Source organism: Bos grunniens, chromosome 1 (assembly GCF_055505025.1).
Source record: "Bos grunniens cultivar Pamir isolate PY7600 chromosome 1, Bosgru_T2T1.0, whole genome shotgun sequence".
Classification (NCBI taxonomy): domain Eukaryota; kingdom Metazoa; phylum Chordata; class Mammalia; order Artiodactyla; family Bovidae; genus Bos; species Bos grunniens.
This window is the reverse complement of record NC_141165.1, coordinates 48,314,690-48,337,092: the sequence shown is the minus strand read 5'-3', so window position 1 is coordinate 48,337,092 and position 22,403 is coordinate 48,314,690. Positions and strand designations below refer to the sequence as shown.

The 22,403-nt window shown below is 36.9% G+C and overlaps 1 protein-coding gene across 3 annotated transcripts in view; it reads right to left on the bottom strand.

Moving 5' to 3' along the window:
• The window catches only part of RSRC1 (arginine and serine rich coiled-coil 1), a 440,840-nt gene that overhangs the window by 198,464 nt on the left and 219,973 nt on the right, over positions 1-22,403 (bottom strand). For all 3 annotated transcript variants that reach the window (XM_086392028.1, XM_086392034.1, XM_086392044.1), the window contains exon 6: positions 6,028-6,079. In XM_086392028.1, coding sequence (XP_086248154.1) covers positions 6,028-6,079 — 52 coding nt within the window. The remainder of the gene's footprint in view (positions 1-6,027; positions 6,080-22,403) is intronic.

Sequence of the window (22,403 nt, the reverse complement as noted above, 5' to 3'; positions counted from 1 at the left end):
CGATTAACCTTTGGGTAGATTGTTTGGTGTCTAGACTAAGGAGTTGGCAGTGGGAAAAATATCTTAATGAACCAATCTTAATGAAGAAGAGAATGTAACACAATTTTTAAAATGAAAGAAAGAAATCATGGCCAAGAGGATTTTTAATTGGATTTACTCAGTATCACAGAGTAAATCATTAGCTGATTATAATTTAAAGATTCAATCTTACCAATTTATATAGTTTTACAAGCTTTTGAATCCTACTGCATTTGAAAAAACAAAAAGAAAACTCCTTAGATGTAACTTTAACTTCACATCACCTTCAAATTAAAAGTTAAACAAGAGACATGAAACTTAATTTCAATTGCATTTTAGCTATGAATATGAGAAAAGAATCCACCTAAATCTGAAGATTCAGCATAGCAAAGAATAAAAATGTTAACAGTTTAGTACATACAAAATATGATCATAACAACTACAATAATATCTCTGACTTCAAATTTATGTTTGGTACAACACACAAGACACCCCTGTGATTACTGTGATTATATTTTAATTAATATTCTTTTCACATTCATCTCGTGCTCAGTCGCTCAGTGTCCAACTCTTTGTGATGCTATGGACCGTAGCCCACCATGCTCCTCCATTCACGGAATTTCCCAGGCAAGACTACCGGAGTGGGTTGTCATTTCCTCCTCCAGGGGCTCTTTCTGACCCAGGAACTGAATCCATGTCTCCTCTGTTTCCTCCATTGGCAGGTGGATTCTTTACAACTGAACCACCTAGGAAGTCTGAATGCTATTCTACTCACACACGTCTTTCAAAATCGTACCATTAATAATTATTGCCAATTGTTCTAAATATATTTTAAATCCAAACCAAGATCATTATTACTATTCACTAATAAATCAATAACAATGCAATGGTTATATATTAAACTTTCTTCTGAGACCCACAATTAGAGTAAAAGACTTAGCAGGATTTCTACATATGAACTCTATCTAAGAGATTATGTTAACTATAAGGCTGAAATAAATCTTGGCTCAAGAATCTAGCATACAGCCTCAAGTTCTTCCTGATATCCAATTTTAAGGCTCCAAAGTTGAGGGTGTTTTCCATGGGAACTCAAGTAAACTCCAATGAGAGAGAATGGGAGCTACCAGGCTTTGTTATCCAGCTATCTCAGTCTTAGGACTAGGCTAGTCTTTTCCACAAGCCTTACTAGACTGAGCTCAAGTTCTTCTTATTCCCTCCTACTTATTAATATATTGATTTTTAATTCAATGAACACCTTAATTCACCACTGAAACAGTTATCTAGAACTTTGATGTTATGTTCTATATCAACTTAGTACTCTCCTATCCATCCATCTGCTTCCCCTCTCCAAGGTCACAAGTTGTCATTAATAACAGTAATGGATGTTTTTCAAAGAAGTATATTAATATGTTATTTCATGTTATAAACCAACATAGTCATGGACCTGGCATTAAACACCAAAATCTGGTAAATGGTTTCTTAAGCAGTATGAAAAGTAGAATAATCCTTTTGTAAAACAATTTAGCAAAAATGTATAAAAAGCCACTCTAAATATTATTAATAATAGCCTCTAACTTCATACTCATTTCTATAGCAATCAGTTTCAAAAACATAATTTAAAATATGAAAAACAAAATTTGTAACAGGATATACATCACAGTGTTATGGATAAGAGGCAAAGTAGAGACAACACAAATGTTCAATAAGAAGAAAATGATTAATAAATAATGCTACATCTAGCTAAGGTCTGTCCTTTGCCTATAGGGGCCAATGTAAGTTTTTTAATTTGAAAACTGTCATAATATTTTGAATGTTTGTCAAATTATAGAACCTTGCTTTTTATCCTTAATAGAATTTAGAATGTTAAATTAAAAAATGAGGGATGAAAGCAGGGACCAATATAAGCAAGTTATATACTGAGGTTTGTATTGTCAGATCTGTTTTATAATATGCTTCAAAGACATATTTAAAGATAAAGAAAATGTATAAAACTATCAAATAAAATTCTATATACTTGTGTTAATAGAAACAAGTATTTTCTGGACCAAGCAGCATAAAAATTTTCCTTTAAAACGAGAGTTTCTTCATACCCAAATTACGAACTGGAAATATTTCTTCAAAGCAAAATGCAAATAAAGAATAAACATATAGTATATAAATAATAGAGAATCATATTAACTAGCTCTATCCTATAGTATATATATAAGAGAATCAAAGTTTAAAAAACTAATAGTAAGCAAAATTTTAATGTATCATGTTTTCTATATAATGAAAGATAAAATGAGTAAGATCAATACATAAAAATAAGTGGTTTTTCAAATAATATGAAGTGGTATAGAAATTCATAGTCAAAATATTCATTTTTACATGATAAATTACTTTAATTAGTGATTTATGAAGTTAGTATATCATTTATACTGGTGTTCCCAAATTTTAGACAGTGGACACTTTGGCTGAGAATATAAGCAGCTAATGCAAGAAATCTTTGAATTAATATGCACATATGTATTTTCTCAATGAATGATGAAAATATAACTACTATCATTTGGTAGTCTGAAATTACTTTTGATGTTAAAACAGATATATATAACTAATATAACTAAAGTAGTATATATTTCTTTTTTTCATATTTCTTAAAGTTTTTTACTTTTTATAGATCTATATAGAGTTCATAGTCTCCAAATGGAAATAAGAATTCTGTTTTAACATCAAATGTAATTTCAGACTACCAAATGATAGTAGTTATATTTTCATCATTCATTGAGAAAATACATACGTGCATATTAATTCAAAGATTTCTTGCATTAGCTGCTTATATTCTCAGCCAAAGTGTCCACTGTCTAAAATTTGGGAACACCTTATCTCATTCTTGATCTTAACAACTTATTAAAGGTAACATTTTTTAAAAGAGCATGTTAAGACTAAAAATTAAAAGATAACATGAATCTTTTTATCTTTAAAAAGGTAAAGTATTTAGTGTCTACACGAATCTGTGTATCATAAAATCAAAGTAATCTAAAATCAAATTATTGTGCAACTGAGATACTAAAACACATGAGATTTTCAGATTAGATGGTATCCAGACTAGTCCAATGAGCTAGTCCAATGTAACTGGAGGATTTCAGAATCCAGGAATAAAGTTTGTCACTGTTTCCATCATTTCCCCATCATTTGGCATGAAGTGATAGGACCAGATACCATGATTTTAGTTTCTTGAATGTTGAGTTTTAAGCCAGCTTTTTCACGCTCCCCTTTCACTTTCATCAAAAGGCTCTTTAGTTCCTCTTTGCCTTCTGCCATAAGAGTGGTGTCATCTGCATATCTGAGGTTATTGATACTTCTCCTGGCTTGTGTTTCATCCAGCCCGGCATTTTGCATGATGTACTCTGCATATAAGTTAAATAAGTAGGGTGACAATATATAGCCTTGACGTACTCCTTTCCCAATTTGGAACCAGTCTATTGTTCCATGTCTGGTTCTAACTGTTGCTTCTTGACATGCACACAGATTTCTCAGGAGGCAGGTAAGGTGGTCTGGTATTCCCATCTCTTTAAGAATTTTCCACAGTTTATTGTGATCTACACACTCAAAGGCTTTGGTGTAGCCAATAAAGCAGAAGTAGATGTTTTTCTGGAACTCTCTTGCTTTTTTGGTGATCCAACGGGTGTTGGCAATTTGATCTCTGGTTCCTCTCCCTTTTCTAAATTCAGCTTGAACATCTGGAAGTACTCGGTTCATGTACTGTTGAAGCTTCCCTCGCCTGGAGAATTTTGAGCATTACTTTACTAGCATGTGAGATGAGTGCAATTGTGTGGTAGTTTGAACATTCTTTGGCATTGCCTTTCTGTGGGATTGGAATGAAAACTGACTTTTCCTATCCTGTGGCCATTGCTGAATTTTCCAAATTTGCTGGCATATTGAGGGCAGCACTTTCCCAGCATCATCTTTTAGGATTTGAAGTAGCTCAACTGGAATTCCATCACCTCCACTAGCTTTGTTCATAGTGATGTTTCCTAAGGCCCACTTGACTTAGCATTCCAGGATGTCTGGCTCTAGGTGAGTGATCACACCACTGTAGTTATCTGGGTCATGAAGATCTTTTTTGTATAGTTCTTCGGTGTATTCTTGTCACCTCTTCTTAATATCTTCTGCTTCTGTTAGGTTCATACCGTTTCTATCCTTTATTGTGCCCATCGTCACATGAAATGTTTCCTTGGTATCTCTAATTCTCTTGAAGACATCTCTAGTCTTTCCTATTCTATCCTTTTCCTCTATTTCTTTGCATTGGTCACTAAGGAAGGCTTTCCTTGTCTTTCCTTGTTATTCTCTGGAACTGTACATTCGGACGGGTATATCTTTCCTTTTTTCCTTTGCCTTTTGCTTCTCTTCTCTCAGCTATTTGTAAGGCCTCCTCAGACAACCATTTTTCCTTTTTTGCATTTCTTTTTCTTGGGGATGGTCTTGATCACTGCCTCCTGTACAATGTCACAAACCTCATCCATAGTTCTTCAGGGACTCTGTCTATCAGATTTTTTCACTTGAATCTGTTAGTCACTTCCATTGTATAATTGTAAGGGATTTGATTTAAGTTATACCTCAATGGCCTAGTGGTTTTCCCTACTTTCTTCAATTTAAGTCTGAATTTTGCAATAAGGAATTCATGATCTGAGCCACAGTCAGCTTCTGGTCTTGTTTTTACTGACTGTATAGCGTTTCTCCGTCTTTGGCTGCAAAGAATATAATCAATGTGATTTTGGTATTGACCATTTGGTCTCCAAAATCACCGCAGATAGTGACAGCAGACATGAAATGAAAAGGTGCTTGCTCCTTGGGAGAAAAGCTATGACCAACCTAGACAGCATATAAAAAGAAGAGACATTACTTTGCTAACAAAGGTCTGTCTAGTCAAAGCTATGGTCTTTCCAGTAGTCATGTATGGATGTGAGAATTGGACAATAAAGAAAGCTGAGCGCCGAAGAACTGATGCTTTTGAACTGTGGTGTTGGAGAAGACTCTTGAGAGTCCCTTGGACTGCAAGCAGATCAAACCAGTCAATCCTAAAGGAAATGAGTCCTGAATATTCACTGGAAGGACTCATGCTGAAGCTGAAACTAATACTTTAGCCACCTGATGAGAAGAACTGACTCACTGGAAAAGATCCTGATGCTGGGAAAAAATCAAAGGCAGGAGGAGAAGGGGACGACAGAGGATGAGACAACTGGATGGCTTCACTGACTCGATGGACATGAGTTTGAGCACTCTCTGGGAGTTGGTGATGGACAGGGAAACCTGGTGTGCTGCAGTCCATGGGATTGCAAAGAGTCGGACACAACTGAGCAACTGAACTGAACTGAACTGGAGGATTATTAAATGACTTTTATCTCATTTCCTTCAGAATGAAACCTTGATCTAAATCTCACACTTTATACAACAATTAAATCAAAATAGATCACATTCTCAAATCTAAAATGTAAAAGTATAAAATTTTTCTTAAACATGCCTCTAAAATAATAGTCCATAAAAAACAAAAATCAATAAACTAGATCTCATCAAAATTAAAACTAAAATTGTAGCAATATTATAAATGAGAACATAAAGGACCATTACACTGTAGCAATATATATTTGAGGTTAAAATATGACCACACATGGGACTTCCCTGGTGGCACAGTGGTAAAAGAATCTGCTTGCAATTGAGAAGACATAGGATACACAGGTTTGATCCCTGGGTCGGGAAGATCCCCTGGAAGAGGACATGGCAACTCACTCCAGTATTCATGCCTGGAAAATCCCAAGGACAGAGAAGCCTGGTGGACTACAGTTCTCAGGGCTGCAAAGAGTCAGACACGACTGAAGCGACTAAGCGTGCATGCACACATGGCCATACATAGATGTCATAAATTTGTGAGGCTATATGAAAATAGGTAGTTTGCTCTTTGATAAACCTGTAAGAATGCTAGGATTTATTTCACATTTTTTCATTTAAATAAAATTAATTATTTACACTTACCAGCAGCTTCTAGAACCAATTGCAGTCTTGCTTTGGCCTGTTCAGCTGGTGGCTAAAAGTCAACCATAAAAAACATATACAAGTCAGTTTTAACAGAGCTTTAAATTAATGTATTATTATATGAATATCAGAAAACTTAGTGAACTTTATCATAATCTGTCAGGGGATGTTCAACTTTAAGGGATCCAATATGTTATTCTCTTCTTTTGTGTGCAGCTTCTCAAGAACTCTATTCCTTATCAGTTCCTGGAAAACAGGAAGGAGCAGAGCTGCACAAAGTTCTTAGGACTGAGATCATGAGAAAGGGTACCTGCTTGGATTCCTTTCAGTGACTCCCTTCAGTGACCTTTTACTTACAGGTAATCTATTCAGTTACGCCCCTCTTACTCAGGATATGGAATGCTTTCTGGCCCTTTCAAGATTGTTATTTGCTTGGCTTTGTTTTTGCTCAATTTTTTTACTGCCTAAAGCTGCCTTGTATGAAGATACATAAACGTGCGTTTCTGCAAATAAAGCACCCTTGTTTCATTCAAGACTTGGGTCCCCTGCGTCCCTCTTCTCGTCAACTCCAGTCCCCAGGTCCTGGTCTACAAAGACCATGACAATAGCAGTATTAACATCAACCCACACCTTAACAAAATTCCATCACAGCAGCTCTACCAATCTACTTTCTCACTCTAGTAATCGAATCAAACTTTTCATTATTATGAAGATTATAATGAAAAGTGTGAAGAATGAAGTTCTTTTTCTTTTTTACTGGAATAGGTTTTATCTACTACCCAACTTGTACAGTCAGCAACAGGCAAAAGAAAGGCAATTTAATAATGAGGCAAAATCAACACATTTAACAACATACTCTCAGGTTGTGTTATTTCTATGGAAACATGCAAAATGACCTATATAAATATCAACTTAAAGTCCAATACCTTAGGCAAATATCATATTCTAAAACCAAATATTTCCTGCTTTCTTCACAGTATTTGAAAGGAGTAACTGTGATAAAGATAAGACACAATGTGAATTACTGCTATCAGTTCCCGTTAATGTTCTTAAAATTATTCTCTCAATGAACTTTGATTCAATACAGATGATAATGTTGAAAATACTTTCCTACGAGTGACCTTATTCTGAGATTTTCAGATAATATACATTGACAGTATGCAAACTATAACATGGATTGTATCAAGCTTATGATTTTTATGAAAGATCTGTTAAAAACTGAAATATTTAAGACTTTACAATAAGTTTCTGAATAATTTCATGTTTATATAGGATACTACCATTTGAGAATTAATATTTTCCAAGATATATTTGAATGTTTTGCAATTTGTAGGAAAATAGCCTGAAAATAATTACATAATTGGATATAGGAAGGAGATGTTATGCTCAGAAAGGTATAAGAATTTGAATGGTGCTTCTGAATAGCCTATAAGACAAATGATGGGAAAGTGGTAGATGCATTGGCAAAGAAGACAGGGAGAACCTTTTATATCATGGGAGAGGGAGTAAACTATGGTTTAAACCTGATTTTGTAAACAAGTTTTACTGAAACACAGACATGCTCATTTGTTTATGTATTGTCTATAGTTGCTTTTGTGCTCAATTCAACAGCAGCAGACTCAATTGTTTGTGGTAGGAAACTTATGGCTGGCAAAGTCTAAAATATTTACTACCTAGATCTTTAAGGAAAAATCTGTTGACTTCTGCCATATAAGATGGATAGACTTGGGAGAATTTGAAACAGTGGGGTGATGAGATGAGATCTGCACTCTGATACATCTAGCAATATATTTGAGGATGAACTGAAAAGAACAAAACAGAAGGCAAGGAGTTCAGTTAGGGAGCAATTAAAGAAATTCAGGTGAGAGCTGATGAGGGCCTGGGGTAGTGCAGGAATAGTAAGGTTGGACAGGAAAAACTAGATTTGAGAAAAATGTAATTGGTAACATGAAAGGACTGAATGAAAATGAGAGAAGAAGGATCTGACAAACAAAAAGGATATTTTATATATGTCTGTAGAAAAAAAGATATGTAAGTATGTTTTATGAAGTTATAAAACTGGTATCTACTGAATATGATCTCTGTAACAGTTATAAAGGAAACTGCCTATATGAGTCAAGCAATTAACACAAACATTTATAATGATGACAACAATTTCACAACATCTCACATCACTTTGAGGGAACAGAGTAAATGTGCAGAACTGTGGAGCCCATGGCCCAGCTAAACAAAGCTGCTGGAACTCAGCAACAACTCACTGTTATGCAGAAATGCAAGTCTAGGGTCATCAAATTTCTTGATTTTTCCTAAGACTTTAAGTCACCTAAAAGACAAAATAGTGTGTGGAACAAACAGTTCTTCTCAGAACCAGATTCAATCCCCAGTCTGTGACCTCTGCCATCGACTTAACAGACACATTAGAAACATGATACTTTGTGCATCATGAAATAACTGGAATGGCAAGAAGGAATGATGTTCTGACTAGCAGGTCTCAGAATTATGAAGTATACGTTTCAGAGTATCCTAGTAACCAGTGACCTTTGATAGAAAAAGGCGAGACACTGTATTGGTTAAGATATTTCATGGAAAAATTATAGGTTTTTTATAAGGAGAGAGTAACAAATAAGAAATATTTAAGACAAATATACAAAGTGATGAGAACCAACATCCAATAAAATATTAACAATATTGTTAAAGTCTCTTAACCCACAAAATCCCACTCCATAGCAGCTCTCTCTCTTCCCTACTTAAGACCACTCTCTTAAAAACATAGTGATTATCATCCCTAAAGAGTCTTGATGGTTGATGCTCAAGATAAAACACTTGTTAAAACATATTTATATTTATTAATTTATTTAACAATCTATAATACAGGATTAATATTTCAAAGATAAAGAAAACCAGGGAATAAGAGTAGTTTACTAACTTGCTTTTACTAGTAAAGGACAGATTGAAATTAAGACCTACTGACTCCAGATCTCAGGATTCTTCTAAGTACTAGGATATTCATAAAGCCAAAGCAATTAATTTCATATAGAAAAGAATAAGGATAGACTTTTTATTTTCAGTCTTTATAATTTAATTTTGGTAATATTTTGTTTATCTAAGATTGGTAAATGGTACTAATGTTATTCAGAGCTAGAAAAGAAACTTTCCTGCCAGACCACTCTGTCCATGGGGTTCTCCAGGCAATAATACTAGAGTGGGTTGGTTGCCATGCCCTCCTCCAGTGGATCTTCCCAACCCAGGGATCAATCCTGCATCTCTTATGTCTCCTGTACTGGCAGGCAGATTGTTTACCACTAGAACCACCTGAAAGTGAAAGTGAAAGTCACTCAGTCATGTCCGACTCTTTGTGACCCCATGGACTATACAGTCCATGGAATTCTCCTGGCCAGAATACTGGACTGGGTAGCCTTTTCCTTTGCCGGGGGATCTTCCCAACCCAGGGATTGAACCAGAGTCTCCTGCATTGCACGTGGGTTCTTTACCAACTGAGCTATCTAGGAAACTACCTGGGAAGCCCTAAATAAGTAAGAAACCAGCATCAAATACAAACGTTTGGAATACAGCAATTTCTCATTATAAGAACTATAAAATGAAGACATATTTAAGAACACAATGTCAAAATTATATTGCATGAAGCAAACTTACAGAGAAAAAACTGTATCCTGTTTAAAAATAATATTCCTTAAATCAAAATGAGTAATACGTAGTTTGATAAACAATATTACCAAAATTGAAATATAGAGAAATGTGTTCCCTTAAAAAAAAATATTAGCATTGACATTTACAGAATAATAAGAATAGTATAAAATTTTACTGTAAGTTTTCATATCATATATATCATATTCTAAACTAATCGAGGTCCTTTTTTTGGGGAGAAGGGGGTTAAAAGTCTTTTATTGCCATGGATTATACAGAACTGCCCTGCTCTCTCCCTTTCCCTTGGTAGCCAAGTATACCCGCATAACTCCATCTGTAAACCCAAGTTTTAGACAAGAGCACTCACTTTCTTAGGAAGAAAAAAAGCTCCTAAGATGAAACCAAAAGATAGGGCAATCTCTTGATGATTATGGAGATGAGCATCCTCAAGGTTTAGACTGTTTCGTTCAACTTTGGGTTTACCTTATCTAGTCCAATTCCCTGAGTTCCTTACAAATTGACTGCATGTCTAGATTCTCAAAATACTGCCAACGCTAACATTCCAAACCAGCACAATTCTTTGAACCATGACCATTAAAAACAAAAAAAATAGAGAGAGAGAGAAGCAAAAAGAAGCCTAACCTTAACAAAAACCATTTAAACTATTTGCTCACTATTCTCACTTCTATTCATTTTTAGCTTCCTAACCACTGGCCACCACTATGGAAATCTGCAAGTTGATGAAACTATAGCCATTCCAGCTGCCAACCACAGTCTTGGGGTTGTTAATGACAGGGAAGTATAAAGTCTGAAAAACTTGCCAAGCAAAGAGAGAACTCAAGCTTAGAAAGAAACAATTCACAAAATCAAAATTAGGACTGCATTATATGGTTTTCAGCTATTACTCTCAATTTTATCTTATCATGTGCTCATTTCGTACAAAAAATATATACAGTGAGGATATTGCAAGATGGCAGAGTAGAAGCACCAGGAATCTATCTCCCCATCTAGACAATAATGGCAGAATCTTTCAGACATAACTCTTTTAGAACTCTGGATTCCCTTGAAAGCTGGCAACTACCAGGGGAACACAGTATACTGCAGTTAATTTCTGTCAATTTCAGCTATTAGGGACTTCCCTGGTTAAAACTTCCCCCTCTCAGTGCAAGGGGTACAGGTCTGATCCCTGGTCAGGGAACTAAGATACTGCATGCCACATAGTGTGGCCTAAAAATAATAATAATAAACTTACTGTTTTTAAAAAATTCGGCTATAAGCACAGTAGCAACTATCCATCCCCCAATGCCAGCCATGTGGCTAACAGCAGTGCATCTGTTCCTGAAGCTGCTTGCCCACAGCATAAGTGTTGGTAAGAAGGTGGAGAAATTGGAATCCTTTTGTACTGTTGACAGGAATTAAAACAGTACAGTGTTGGGGAAAACAATAATGCAATAACTCAAAAAACTGAAACACAGAATTACCATACGATCCAGAAATTCCAAATCTGGGTACAGACCCCCCAAAATTAGAAGCAGGGTCTTGAAGAGACATTTGTACACTCATGTTCATAGAAGCATAATTCATAATAACTAAAATGGAAACACCCAAGTGTCCACTGAATGAGTGGAGAAGCAAAATGTGGTATAAAGATACAGTGAAATATTATTCAGTTTTTAAAAAGGTGGAAATTCTATAACATGCTACAACATGGATATGATCAGAAAAGATGTTTGATGTGATTTCAATCTTCTTAAATTTATTGGGACTTGTTTTGTGTCCCAACATACGGTCAACCCTTGAGAAAGTTCCATGACTACCTAAGAAGAATGCATTTTCTGCTGCATTTAAATGGAAAGTTCTGCATAAATCTATCAGATCCATCTGGCCTAATGTTTCATTTAAGGCTGTTGTTTCCTTTTTGACTTTCTGTCTAGATGATCATTGATGTCAGTAGGTTGTTGAAGTCCCCTATGAATAATACATTATTGTCAATTCCCCCCTTTAGTAATTGTTTTGTATAGTCTGATGGGCCTATGTTGTGCTGTGCTGTGCTTAGTCACTCAGTCGTGTCCAACTCTTTGTGACCCTGTGGACTGTAGCCTGACAGGCTCCTCTGTCCATGGGGATTCTCCAGGCAAGAATACTGGAGTAGGTTGCTATGCCTTCCTCCAGGGAATCTTCCCCACCCAGGGATTGAACCCAGGTCTCCTGACTTCTCTGGTGGCTCAGATGGTAACGCATCTGTCTACAATGTGGGAGACCTGGGTTCTATCCCTGGGTTGGGAAGGTTCCCTGGAGAAGGAAATGACAACGCACTCCAGTACTCTTGCCTAGAAAATCCCATGGACGGAGGAGCCTGGTGCAGGCTACTGTTCATGGGGTCGCAAAGAGTCAGACACGACTGAGTGACTTCACTTCACTCCCAAATTGCAGGCAGATTCTTTACCACCTGAGCCCTCAGGAATGCCCAAGAATACTGGAGTGGGTAGCCTATTCCTTCTCCAGGAATCAAAACCAGGGTCTCCTGCATTCCAGGTGGATTCTTTACCAGCTGAGCTACCAGGGAAGCCTGGACCTATGTTAGGTGCATATATTTTAATAACTGATGTTGTCTCAGTGAATTGTCCTCTTTATCAGTATATAATGTCCATCTTTGTCTCTTGTTACATTTTTTGGCTTGAAGCTTATTTTGTCTGATATGTGTATGGCTATCCGACTCTTTGCAACCCCATGAACTGTAGCCCACGAGGCTCCTCCATCCATGGAATTTTCTAGGCAACAATACTGGAGTGGGTTGCTATTTCCTTCTCCAGGGGATCTTCCCGACCCAGGGATCAAACCTGGGTCTCCCGCATTGCAGGCAGACGCTTTACTGTCTGAGCCACCAGGGAATCCCATACTTACTCATTTTTGGTTGCCATTTGTTTGGAGTATTATCTCTCAGTTTTTCACTTTTAGCTTATTTTTGCCTTGAGAGCCGAGGTGAATCTCCTAAAGGAAGCATATAGTTGAGTTTTGCTTTTTAATCTGTCTAGCCACTGTATTTTTTGATGGGTGAATCAGATCCATTTACGTTTATCAATCATTGAATGATGAGGACTTAGCACTGTCATTATAACTTTTATTTTCTCGTTCTGTATTTACAGTGTTTCTTTTCCCCTGTGTTTCTGCCTACAATTTTAGTTGAGTGGTTTTCTATGATGATTTTAGAGAAACATCATAGAAAACGTTGGTTTTCTCTGTTTTTAATGTTTTGTGCCTCTACACTAGATTTATGTTTTGTGGTTACCATGCAGTTTATATAAAATGTCTTGGTAAAATAGTCCTTTTTCTGCTGATGGCATCTTATGTTCGTTTATCTATATGAGTTCTATCCTTTCCCTCCTTCCCCTTTGTGTCTTGTCTCAAATTATTTCATGTTGTGAGTTTGTTACCAAAGTAGTTACAGCTATTTGTATGCTTTTTTCCCCCTTTTAACCTTCATGGTATAATAAAGTATTTAAATGTTTATTCTGATACAAAGTTATAATTTTCTGATTCTATCTATCACCACACTCAAAGTTTTGATATTTTTGCTTTCTTGTTTCTGGTATAAGAGCTACTTTAGACATTTATTGTTAAGTTCACTTTCACTTTTCACTTTCATGCACTGGAGAAGGAAATGGCAACCCGCTCCAGTGTTCTTGCCTGGAGAATCCCAGGGGCGGCAGAGCCTGGTGGACTGCCGTCTATGGGGTCGCACAGAGTCGGACAGGACTGAAGTGACTTAGCAGCAGCAGCAGCAGTGCTGATGAAGACCCTAAGCTTTTTTTGCCTGAGAAAATCTATTTCTCCTTCATATCTGAATGATAATCTTGCTAGATAGACTACGCTTGGCTGATAGAATTTCTTCAACTTTTTTTGTATCTTATTTCTCATTCCTCTTCTACTTATTCTGTTTCTCTATTTCTACTTATAGAATTCTCTGTATTCTCTCTTCCAAATGGTCTGGTTTACTTCCAATGTTTTCTAATGCATTCTTCATCTTGTTGATTGAAATTTTCAGCTCCAGAATTTCTGTTTGGTTCTTTTTTTAGAGTTTCAAGCTTTATCCCTGAGCTCATTAACCTGCCTTCTAACTTTTCTTGTAGTTCATTGAGCTTCCTCATAACAGATATTTTGAATACTCTATCAGTTAGACTGCAATATTCCATGACTTGATGCTTGGTTTCTAGAGAACTGTCATTTTCTTTTTGTGGTATAGTACTCTTGCTCGATAAGTTGTTCTTCATGGTGCTTGATGAGTTGTTCTTCTGGTGCATTTAAAGAAGCAAACGCCTTTCTACATCATTCTAACCATTCAACAGGTTAGAAATTAGAGGCCTTTATTTGTTTTCCAATAAATGATGTTATACTACACAAATCTCACATGACCTGCCTCTGATTATATTTGAGAGCCAGCACTTTCCATCTCTACCACCTCTGTTAGAGGCATCACTCTGTGCCTTCCTTATCACTGTTTGTGCCTTGAAGGTCACTGGTGTCCTGCTGCTGCTAGGTCACCCCTTGGAGCACCGGAATGGTGGGCCCTTCTGCCATGTCCACGATATCCTGAGTCCCAAGCTCTGCCACCAAGGAGGGTGAGGGTGGAAGAGGAGTCAGGGCTGCATGGACACCTCTGCCATGTCTGGCGTTGTCAGGCATGCAGTTCTGTTGCTTCAGGGGGGAGGGAAGTGGCGGCTCTGGCCCCACTGTCACTGCGGCCCAGTCACCTGTGGCCACAGCTGCCCTGTGTGCCATCTCTCCTGCTGTGGCCAGGAAGTCAGTCATGTGTGCCACCTCCTCTGCTGCTACTTAGTTCCATGGACCTTTGGGTACAGCTGCTGAGACTGGAGGGCCATTATCACAAGCAGCCCCCTCTGCTGTTTCCTCAATTCTATCTCCCTATGTGTTCCAGACCACCCACTCCTATTTAGATGTACAGATATATGTAGAATTTTCTGGCATTCTGGTATGCTGGGCAGAGTCAACTTTACTGAGTAGTATACATTTTACTAGTTGAATTCTGAAGGGCAAAGACAAAGGTAATGTCTCATTCCATGCCATGAAGCTGACATTACTCCAACAACATTTCAAATTTCAAAGATCTTACAGCATAATGAGGAAAATAATAAAAATAATAACAATTTAAAGAAACTACAAATTTACTAAATGTCTAGACTGTGTGTTATTTCTATATTTTCTTAAAGATTTCAGACAGTGGCTTCCCTAATGACTCAGACAGTAAAGAATCTGCCTGCAATACAGGAGACCTGGATTGGATCCCTGGGTTGGGAAGATCCCCTGGAGAAGGAAATGGCAACCCACTCCAATATTCTTGCCTGGAAAATTTCATGGACAGAGGAGCCTGATGGGCTACTGCCCATGGGATTGTGAAGAGCTGGACACAACTGGGTTGCTGCTGCTGCTGCTAAGTCACTTCAGTCGTATCCGACTCTGTGAGACCCCACAGATGGCAGCCCACCAGGCTCCACCGTCCCTGGGGCCCTCCAGGCAAGAACACTGGAGTGGGTTGCCATTTCCTTCTCCAATGCATGAAAGTGAAAAGTGAAAGTGAAGTCACTCAGTCGTGTCCGACTCTTAGCAACTCCACGGACTGCAGCCTACCAGGCTCCTCCGTCCATGGGATTTTCCAGGCAAGACTATTGGAGTGGGGTGCCATTGCCTTCTCCAGGACACAACTGGGTAACTAACACTTTATCAAGGTATAATAAAACTATAATATATTACACCATTTAAAGCACACAGTTTTATAGGTTTTGACATATGTATACAGCCATGCAGGCATCGTTACTGTTAAGATAATCAGCATGTCCATTACTCAAAAATGTTCCACATCCTTCTCTAATTCTTCCATGCCCCTCTGTACCTCTATTCCACTTCCCAGTTCCCAGGCAACCACTGATCTGCTTTCTATCATCACACATTACTTTGCATTTTATACTGTGTTATACAGATGGAATCATGATATATACTCTTTTATGTCTAGGTTTTAAATTCAGCATAATTATTTTGAAATTCATCCACACCATTGTGTATATTGACATACATTCCTTTTTCCTTCTGGATAGTATTCCATTGTAAATAAACACTACAACTTCTTTATGTATTCACCTGTGGACATACAATTTTTGACTATTATAAAACACATTATAAACATTCAGATAAAAGTCTCTGTATAAATATATGGTTTCATACCTCTTGGGTAAATATCTAGGATTGGAATGGTTGAGTTATACGGTAAACATATGTTTAACATTTTAAGAAAATACCAAACTGTTTCCAAAGTAGTTTCACATTCCTGCTAGCATGGTATAAGAGTTTCTTGCTCCACATCCTAGTCATGACTTAATATAACTTATACTAAGTTTTAATCTATATTTTCCCAATGATTATTGGTGCTGAGCATCTTTCCATGTGTGTTTATTACCTATATACATATATTAGATGGTAAAATAGATGGTCAAATCTTTTGTCAATTTATTAAACTGCTTTCTTATTATTGAGTTTTCAGAGTTCTTAATTATAATGACAGTAATTTTTCATATACAAGGTTTGCAAATTGCATACACTCACAGGGAATTATATATTTACACTTATAAAGCCCCTCCCCTATTGAGGGACTTGTTTTTCATTATCATAAGAGATTCTTTTGAAGAGCAGAATTCGCTAAAATGGATAAAGTCCAATTCATCAATTCTTTCTTTTATAAAAATGATGTTTCTGTGATGTTATATCTAAGAAATCTTATGTAACCTTAATTCACAAAGATTTGCCCTATGCGTGTACTTAGAAGTTTTGTAGTTTCTGATTACATTTAGCTGTATGAAATACATTTTGCTAAATTTGTACATGGTGCAACATATACACCGAGAACCCTTTCATTTTTCTGTAGGTTTTTTGCCTTTGAATATTTGTTAAAAATCAATTGGGTATATCTATTCACAGAAATGAGTCTACTTCTAGACTGTCTATGCTGTTCCATTGATCTATTTGTCAATATCAGTACTAATACTACGTTGTCTTTATTTACTACTACAGTTTTATACGAACTCTTGAAATCAGAAAGAATAACTCCTCCAACTTCTTTTTGAAGTAGTTTTGGTTCTTCTAGGTCTTTTGCATCCCCAGTTTCAAAAAAAAAAAAAAAAGTTTATTAGTTTCTACAAAAAAAACAAAAAAGTCCCTGCTAAGATTTTACCATGGGATTGCATTGAATCTACATAGCCATTTGAGGAGAGGGAACATCTTAACAATGTTAAATTTTAGCCTGGTATATATTTTTCTATTACTTTTACCTCTTAGTCTATATACCTGAAAAAATTCTGCATTTTAATTAGAATATTTAGACCAATTTGAACTGTGGTGCTGGGAAAAACTCTTGAGAGTCCCTTGTGCAGCCAGGAGATCAAATCAGTCAATTCTAAGGGAAATCAACCCTGAATATTCATTGGAAGGACTGATGCTGAAGCTGAAGCTTCCATCAATACTTTGGCTACCTGATGTGAAGAACTAACTCATTGGAAAAGACCCTGATGCTGGCAAAGATTGAGGGCAGGAGAGAAGGGGATGACAGAGGATGAGATGGTTGGATGGCATCATAGACTCAATGGAGATGAATTTAAGCGAACTCCAAGAGATAGTGAAGGGCAGGGAATCCTGGAGTGCTGCAGTTCATGGGGTCACAAATAGTCGGACATGACTTAGCAATTGAACAGCAATTAATCTACTACATTGCTGTTTGTTTTCTATTTGTCCCATCCAATTGTTTGCTCCCATGCCCTTTTTTCCCCTGCCTTTTCTTAGATTGAACCCTGGTGGCTCAGACGGTAAAGTGTCTGCCTGCAATGCAGGAGATCCAGGTTCGATTCCTGGGTTAGGAAGATTCCCTGGAGAAGGAAATGGCAATCCACTCCAGCACTCTTGCCTGGAAAATCCCATGGATGGAGGAGCCTGATAGGCTACAGTCCATGGGGTCGCAAAGAGTCAGACACGACTGAGCAACTTCACTTTCTTAGACTGACCATATTTATAACTCCATTTTATATTCTTTGTTGGCTTATTAGCTACAACTCTTTTGTGTTACTTGGGTTGTTGCTTTAGAGTTCACAGTATACACCTTTAACTTATTACCCTCTATCTTCACTACATCATTTCCTATACACTATAAAAACCTTATAATAGGACCCTTTCATTTCTCCTTCCCCAGCCTCTGTATTAGTATTGTCATTGCTGTCACATATTATTATAAACTCCACAGTACATTGTGCTTATTCTTTAAACATTATCTTTTAAAGAGACATCTTTACCCGTGATGTTATCATTTCCAGGACTCTCTATTATTTTATCAATCCAGTTTTCCATCCAGTATCATTTTCTAATGCTGAAAGGGGTTCCTTTGATATTTCTTGTAGTGCAGGATGTTTGGTGATGAATTCTTGCCACTTCTGTGTCTCTTTTTTAAAAGTCTCCATTCAGCCTTCATTTTTGAAATATATTTTCCCAGGGTACAGAATTGCAGGTGTATAGTATTTTTTTTCCACTATTTTTAAAACGTTGTTTTACTGTCTTGTAGTTTGCATTGTCTCTAATGACAAATCTGCTTCCACAGTTTTGTTTCCTCATACATAATAACAATGATATTTTATTTGCTTTTAAGATTTTCTTCTCACAACTGGTTCTAAGCAATTTGCTTGTGATATGCCTTGGTGTATTTTTGCTCATATTTCATGTGCTTGGGTCTTGTTGTGCTTCTTGGAACTTCTGGTTTATAGTTTTTATCAAGTTTGGAAATATTTAAGTCATTAGGTCTTTGAGTATATTTTTCCGGCTTCCCAGGTGGCACTAGTAGTAAAGAACCCTTGTGCCAATGTAAGGATGCTTTCAGTTGCCCCCTTTCTCACCTTTCCTTTCAGGGTTCTAGTGACATGCATGTTGCGTACTTGATCGCCTGAAGTTGTACCACAGCTAAAAATTGCTCCCTTTTCCCTGCTTTTCTTTTTAGTATTTTTCTCTCCAGTTTCATTTTGAAAAGTTCCTTTTGCTATGTCTTTGATTTCAAGAATCCATCTCCTGCAATATGTCATCTCCATTAATCCCATCCAGTGTAATTTTCATCTCAGTCCTGTAATTTTCATATTAAGAAACTTTATTTTTTAAGAGCTTTCATATTTCTTCTAAATATGTTCAGTCTTTTAGCATCTCTCTGACCACATGAAATGTAATTATAATTGTTAATGTCCTTGTCTACTAATTCTTTATTATATAAATTCTGAGTCAGTTTTAACTGATTGATTTTTCAAATACATGTTATATTGTCTTGATTTCATGAATATATGGTAATTTTTGATAGAATATCAGACATAGAGAATTTTATTTTGCTGTGTGTTGGATATTTTGTATTCCTATAAATTACCTTGTTGTTTGTTCTGGGACACAATTACTTGGAAGCAGTTTGATCCTTTCAGTTCTGGCTTTGTTAAGCAAGACCAGAATAACTCTGTGGTTGATGTCCCCCTCTATTGAGATAAGGCTTTTTTATTTAGTACTTGCTTGGAAGCACCATGAATTAGGAGGCTTTCCAAACTGATGGTTGGGAATGGCACTATTCCCAACTCTGTATCAGTGGGAGGTACGATTTTCTCTAATCACTTCACGTAGTTCTTTCCCAAGCTTTGGCTAGTGTCTTCACATGCAAGTACTGATGAGTAGTCTGTGGAACACTAAAGGGGCCCTTTGCAGATCTTCTACAGCTCACTCTTCTCTGGTAACCTTAGCTGTGAATTCTATAGGCTTTGCTTCCTGGGTATCACATCTCTATCATCTCAACTCAATGAGACCACCAGGTACTGCCTGGGTTCTCCTACCCTGTAGCATGACTGGACAAGTTCTGTGGGCCTTAAGTTGGAGCAACTAAACAGCTCATCTCATTTTTCACATTTCTCAGGAATCACTGTCTTTCATGTCTGATGTCCATTATCTTGAGAGTTGTTTTTACAAATAATTTGTCCAAATTTTTAGTTGTTTGAGATGGGAGGATAAATCTGACCTACTGGAATAGGAAGGCTACTATTTTTTTTTTTAATACTACGCATTGTGAAGAAAAGTTACTAGTCCAAAGTTACACAGCCATTTTTCTAAGGTATGTTCATAACAATGCTTTATATATACTCAAAATCTCTCAGTTCCCTTTGTCTGGACAACTGTTACTTCCTTTCCCTCATAAGCTAACTTATGAGTTCAGCTTCTTTAAGGCAACAATGTCTTACATCTCTGTGTCATTAGCACCTAGGATAGTGTTTGGAAAATAGTCAGTGCTTCAGTTTGGTTCAGTTCAGTCGCTCAGTCATGTCCGATTCTTTGTGACCCCATGAATTGCAGCACGCCAGGCCTCCCTGTCTATCACCAACTCCCAGAGTTCACTCAAACTCATGTCCATTGAGTCGGTGATGCCATCCAGCCATCTCATCCTCTGTCGTCCCCTTCTCCTCCTGCCCCCAATCCCTCCCAGCATCAGGGTCTTTTCCAATGAGTCAACTCTTTGCATGAGGTGGCCAAAGTATTGGAATTTCAGCTTTAGCATCAGTCCTTCCAATGAACACCCAGGACTGATCTCCTTTAGAATGGACTGGTTGGATTTCCTTGCAGTCCAAGGGACTCTCAAGAGTCTTCTCCAACAGGGGCGCTGGCCGAGAGAAGCTACCCAACACCTGAGGTCAGGGGCGGCAGCGGAGAAGAGAAACCCCATGTCCAAGGAGCGGCGGCTGGGCGGGCGCAGGAGGGCCGAGAGGAGCTACTCCACGTTCAAGGTCAGGAGGGGCGGCCATGAGGAGATACCCCTAGTCCAAGGTAAGGAGCAGCGGCTGCACTTTGCTGGAGCAGCCGTGAAGAGATACCTCACGTCCAAGGTAAGAGAAACCCAAGTAAGGTGGTAGGTGTTGCGAGAGGGCATCAGAGGGCAGACACACTGAAACCATAATCACAGTCAATGCTTAGCAGGTATATATATGAAACAAACTTCCTTGCAACTTTTCAAAATCTTATAATTATCATATATAAAATAATTCTGAAGTATAAATTCTACAGAATTCTACATGTCAGGAAGAATTTACCTAACAAACAGATGGATTATTGAGAGAATGATAATGATACTGTGGAAATTATAACAAGTAGTAAAAATGAACCATGTAATCTACACTTAATAAGTTTTTTAACCAACTTATTTGATAATAAAATGGCAATTCTTAAAGTGATCACATGAGCTCTAAATATATATATATATGATAATTTCTTTGTGCCATATCTTTTACAGCAACATGACAGATATCCTGAAAAAGAGTATAAACTACTTAAAAAACTAAGTTTTTGGAAAAAAATAGTTGTTATTTATTACATGATTATAATGTTCCAGAGACTGTGCTAAGCACTTTATATATATCTCATTTAACAAAATTCACATAACGATCCTGACAAGACAGGCATTCTTAATGCCATCTCTTAGATGAAGAATAAATTACCATAAGTCACAAAGGTGATAAGGTGGCAGAACTTGTATTTTAACCCAGATCACAAAATCCATGTTCTTAGCAACACTATACTTCTACATAACTAGAGATTCATTTGTTTATTAACTTTCATGGCGGGGGGTGGGGGGGGAATAAATCAAATAATTTTTAGTTGCCAGAAAAGACCATATAAGGTTAGAACTAAATTTTCTTTAGTCTTTTGAATGCTACCATTAACCATCTTAAAGACTGTGAGTGTCATCGAAAAAGCTCATTTTAATCAAGCTTTTTCAAATGAGTAACTTTAAAAATATTAAACATATTCACAGTATAGGTACTCTGCTCTTTCCTTTAAAGTAAATGCAATCTCACTATGACAGAGACACATATCAACAGCTTATCATATTTCTGGCTACATTTCATTTTAACAGTTACTATAATTCTATCTCTTAGGATCAAGGTCTAAGCTAGAAATATTACACATAGCTCAAAAGTAGATTTATCTTGCCTCTACAACTTAGCACCAAGTTAGTTTAAACAAAGACCAGAAAAGAACAGAATTAAACCAATAGCACATATTCTGTTTCCAATAGCAAATTCCTCATAAGAATTTTAATCAAATATTTTTTCTAAACAGCTTAAGCAGTTTGCAAAAAAGTTATTTATAGTTATTTTCTTTTAAAAACTAAGACAGATATCATTTTATAGATGAGTAAGTTAAAAGAGGTGACTCTGATCCTAAGGTTACAATATTCCTCTTAAGGTCTGTTTAAGAAATGCATATTCACTACCCAGTAATAGTATATGTGAAATGATCCTGCACATATACTGTGCAAATATACAGCCAGGTTTATTTGTTCATACATTGTTTATGGCTGCAAGCAGCAGAGCTGTATAGCTGTGGTAGAGATCTTATGGCCCACAAACACTAAATATTTATTTTGTCCTTTATTTAGACTTCCTAACACAGGGATCTTCCCAACCCAGGGATTGAACCCAGGTCTCCCGCATTGCAGGTGGATTCTTTACCAGTTGAGCCACAAGGGAAGCCCTTATTTAGACTATACCTGTATTCTTTCCGCTTAACTTTTCCACCCTATATATAGCTGTTAATGTTACCTTCACAAAACAAGCTTTTAATTAAGTTATTGCTTAAAAAACTCATCAGTGACACTCCACTGCTTCCAG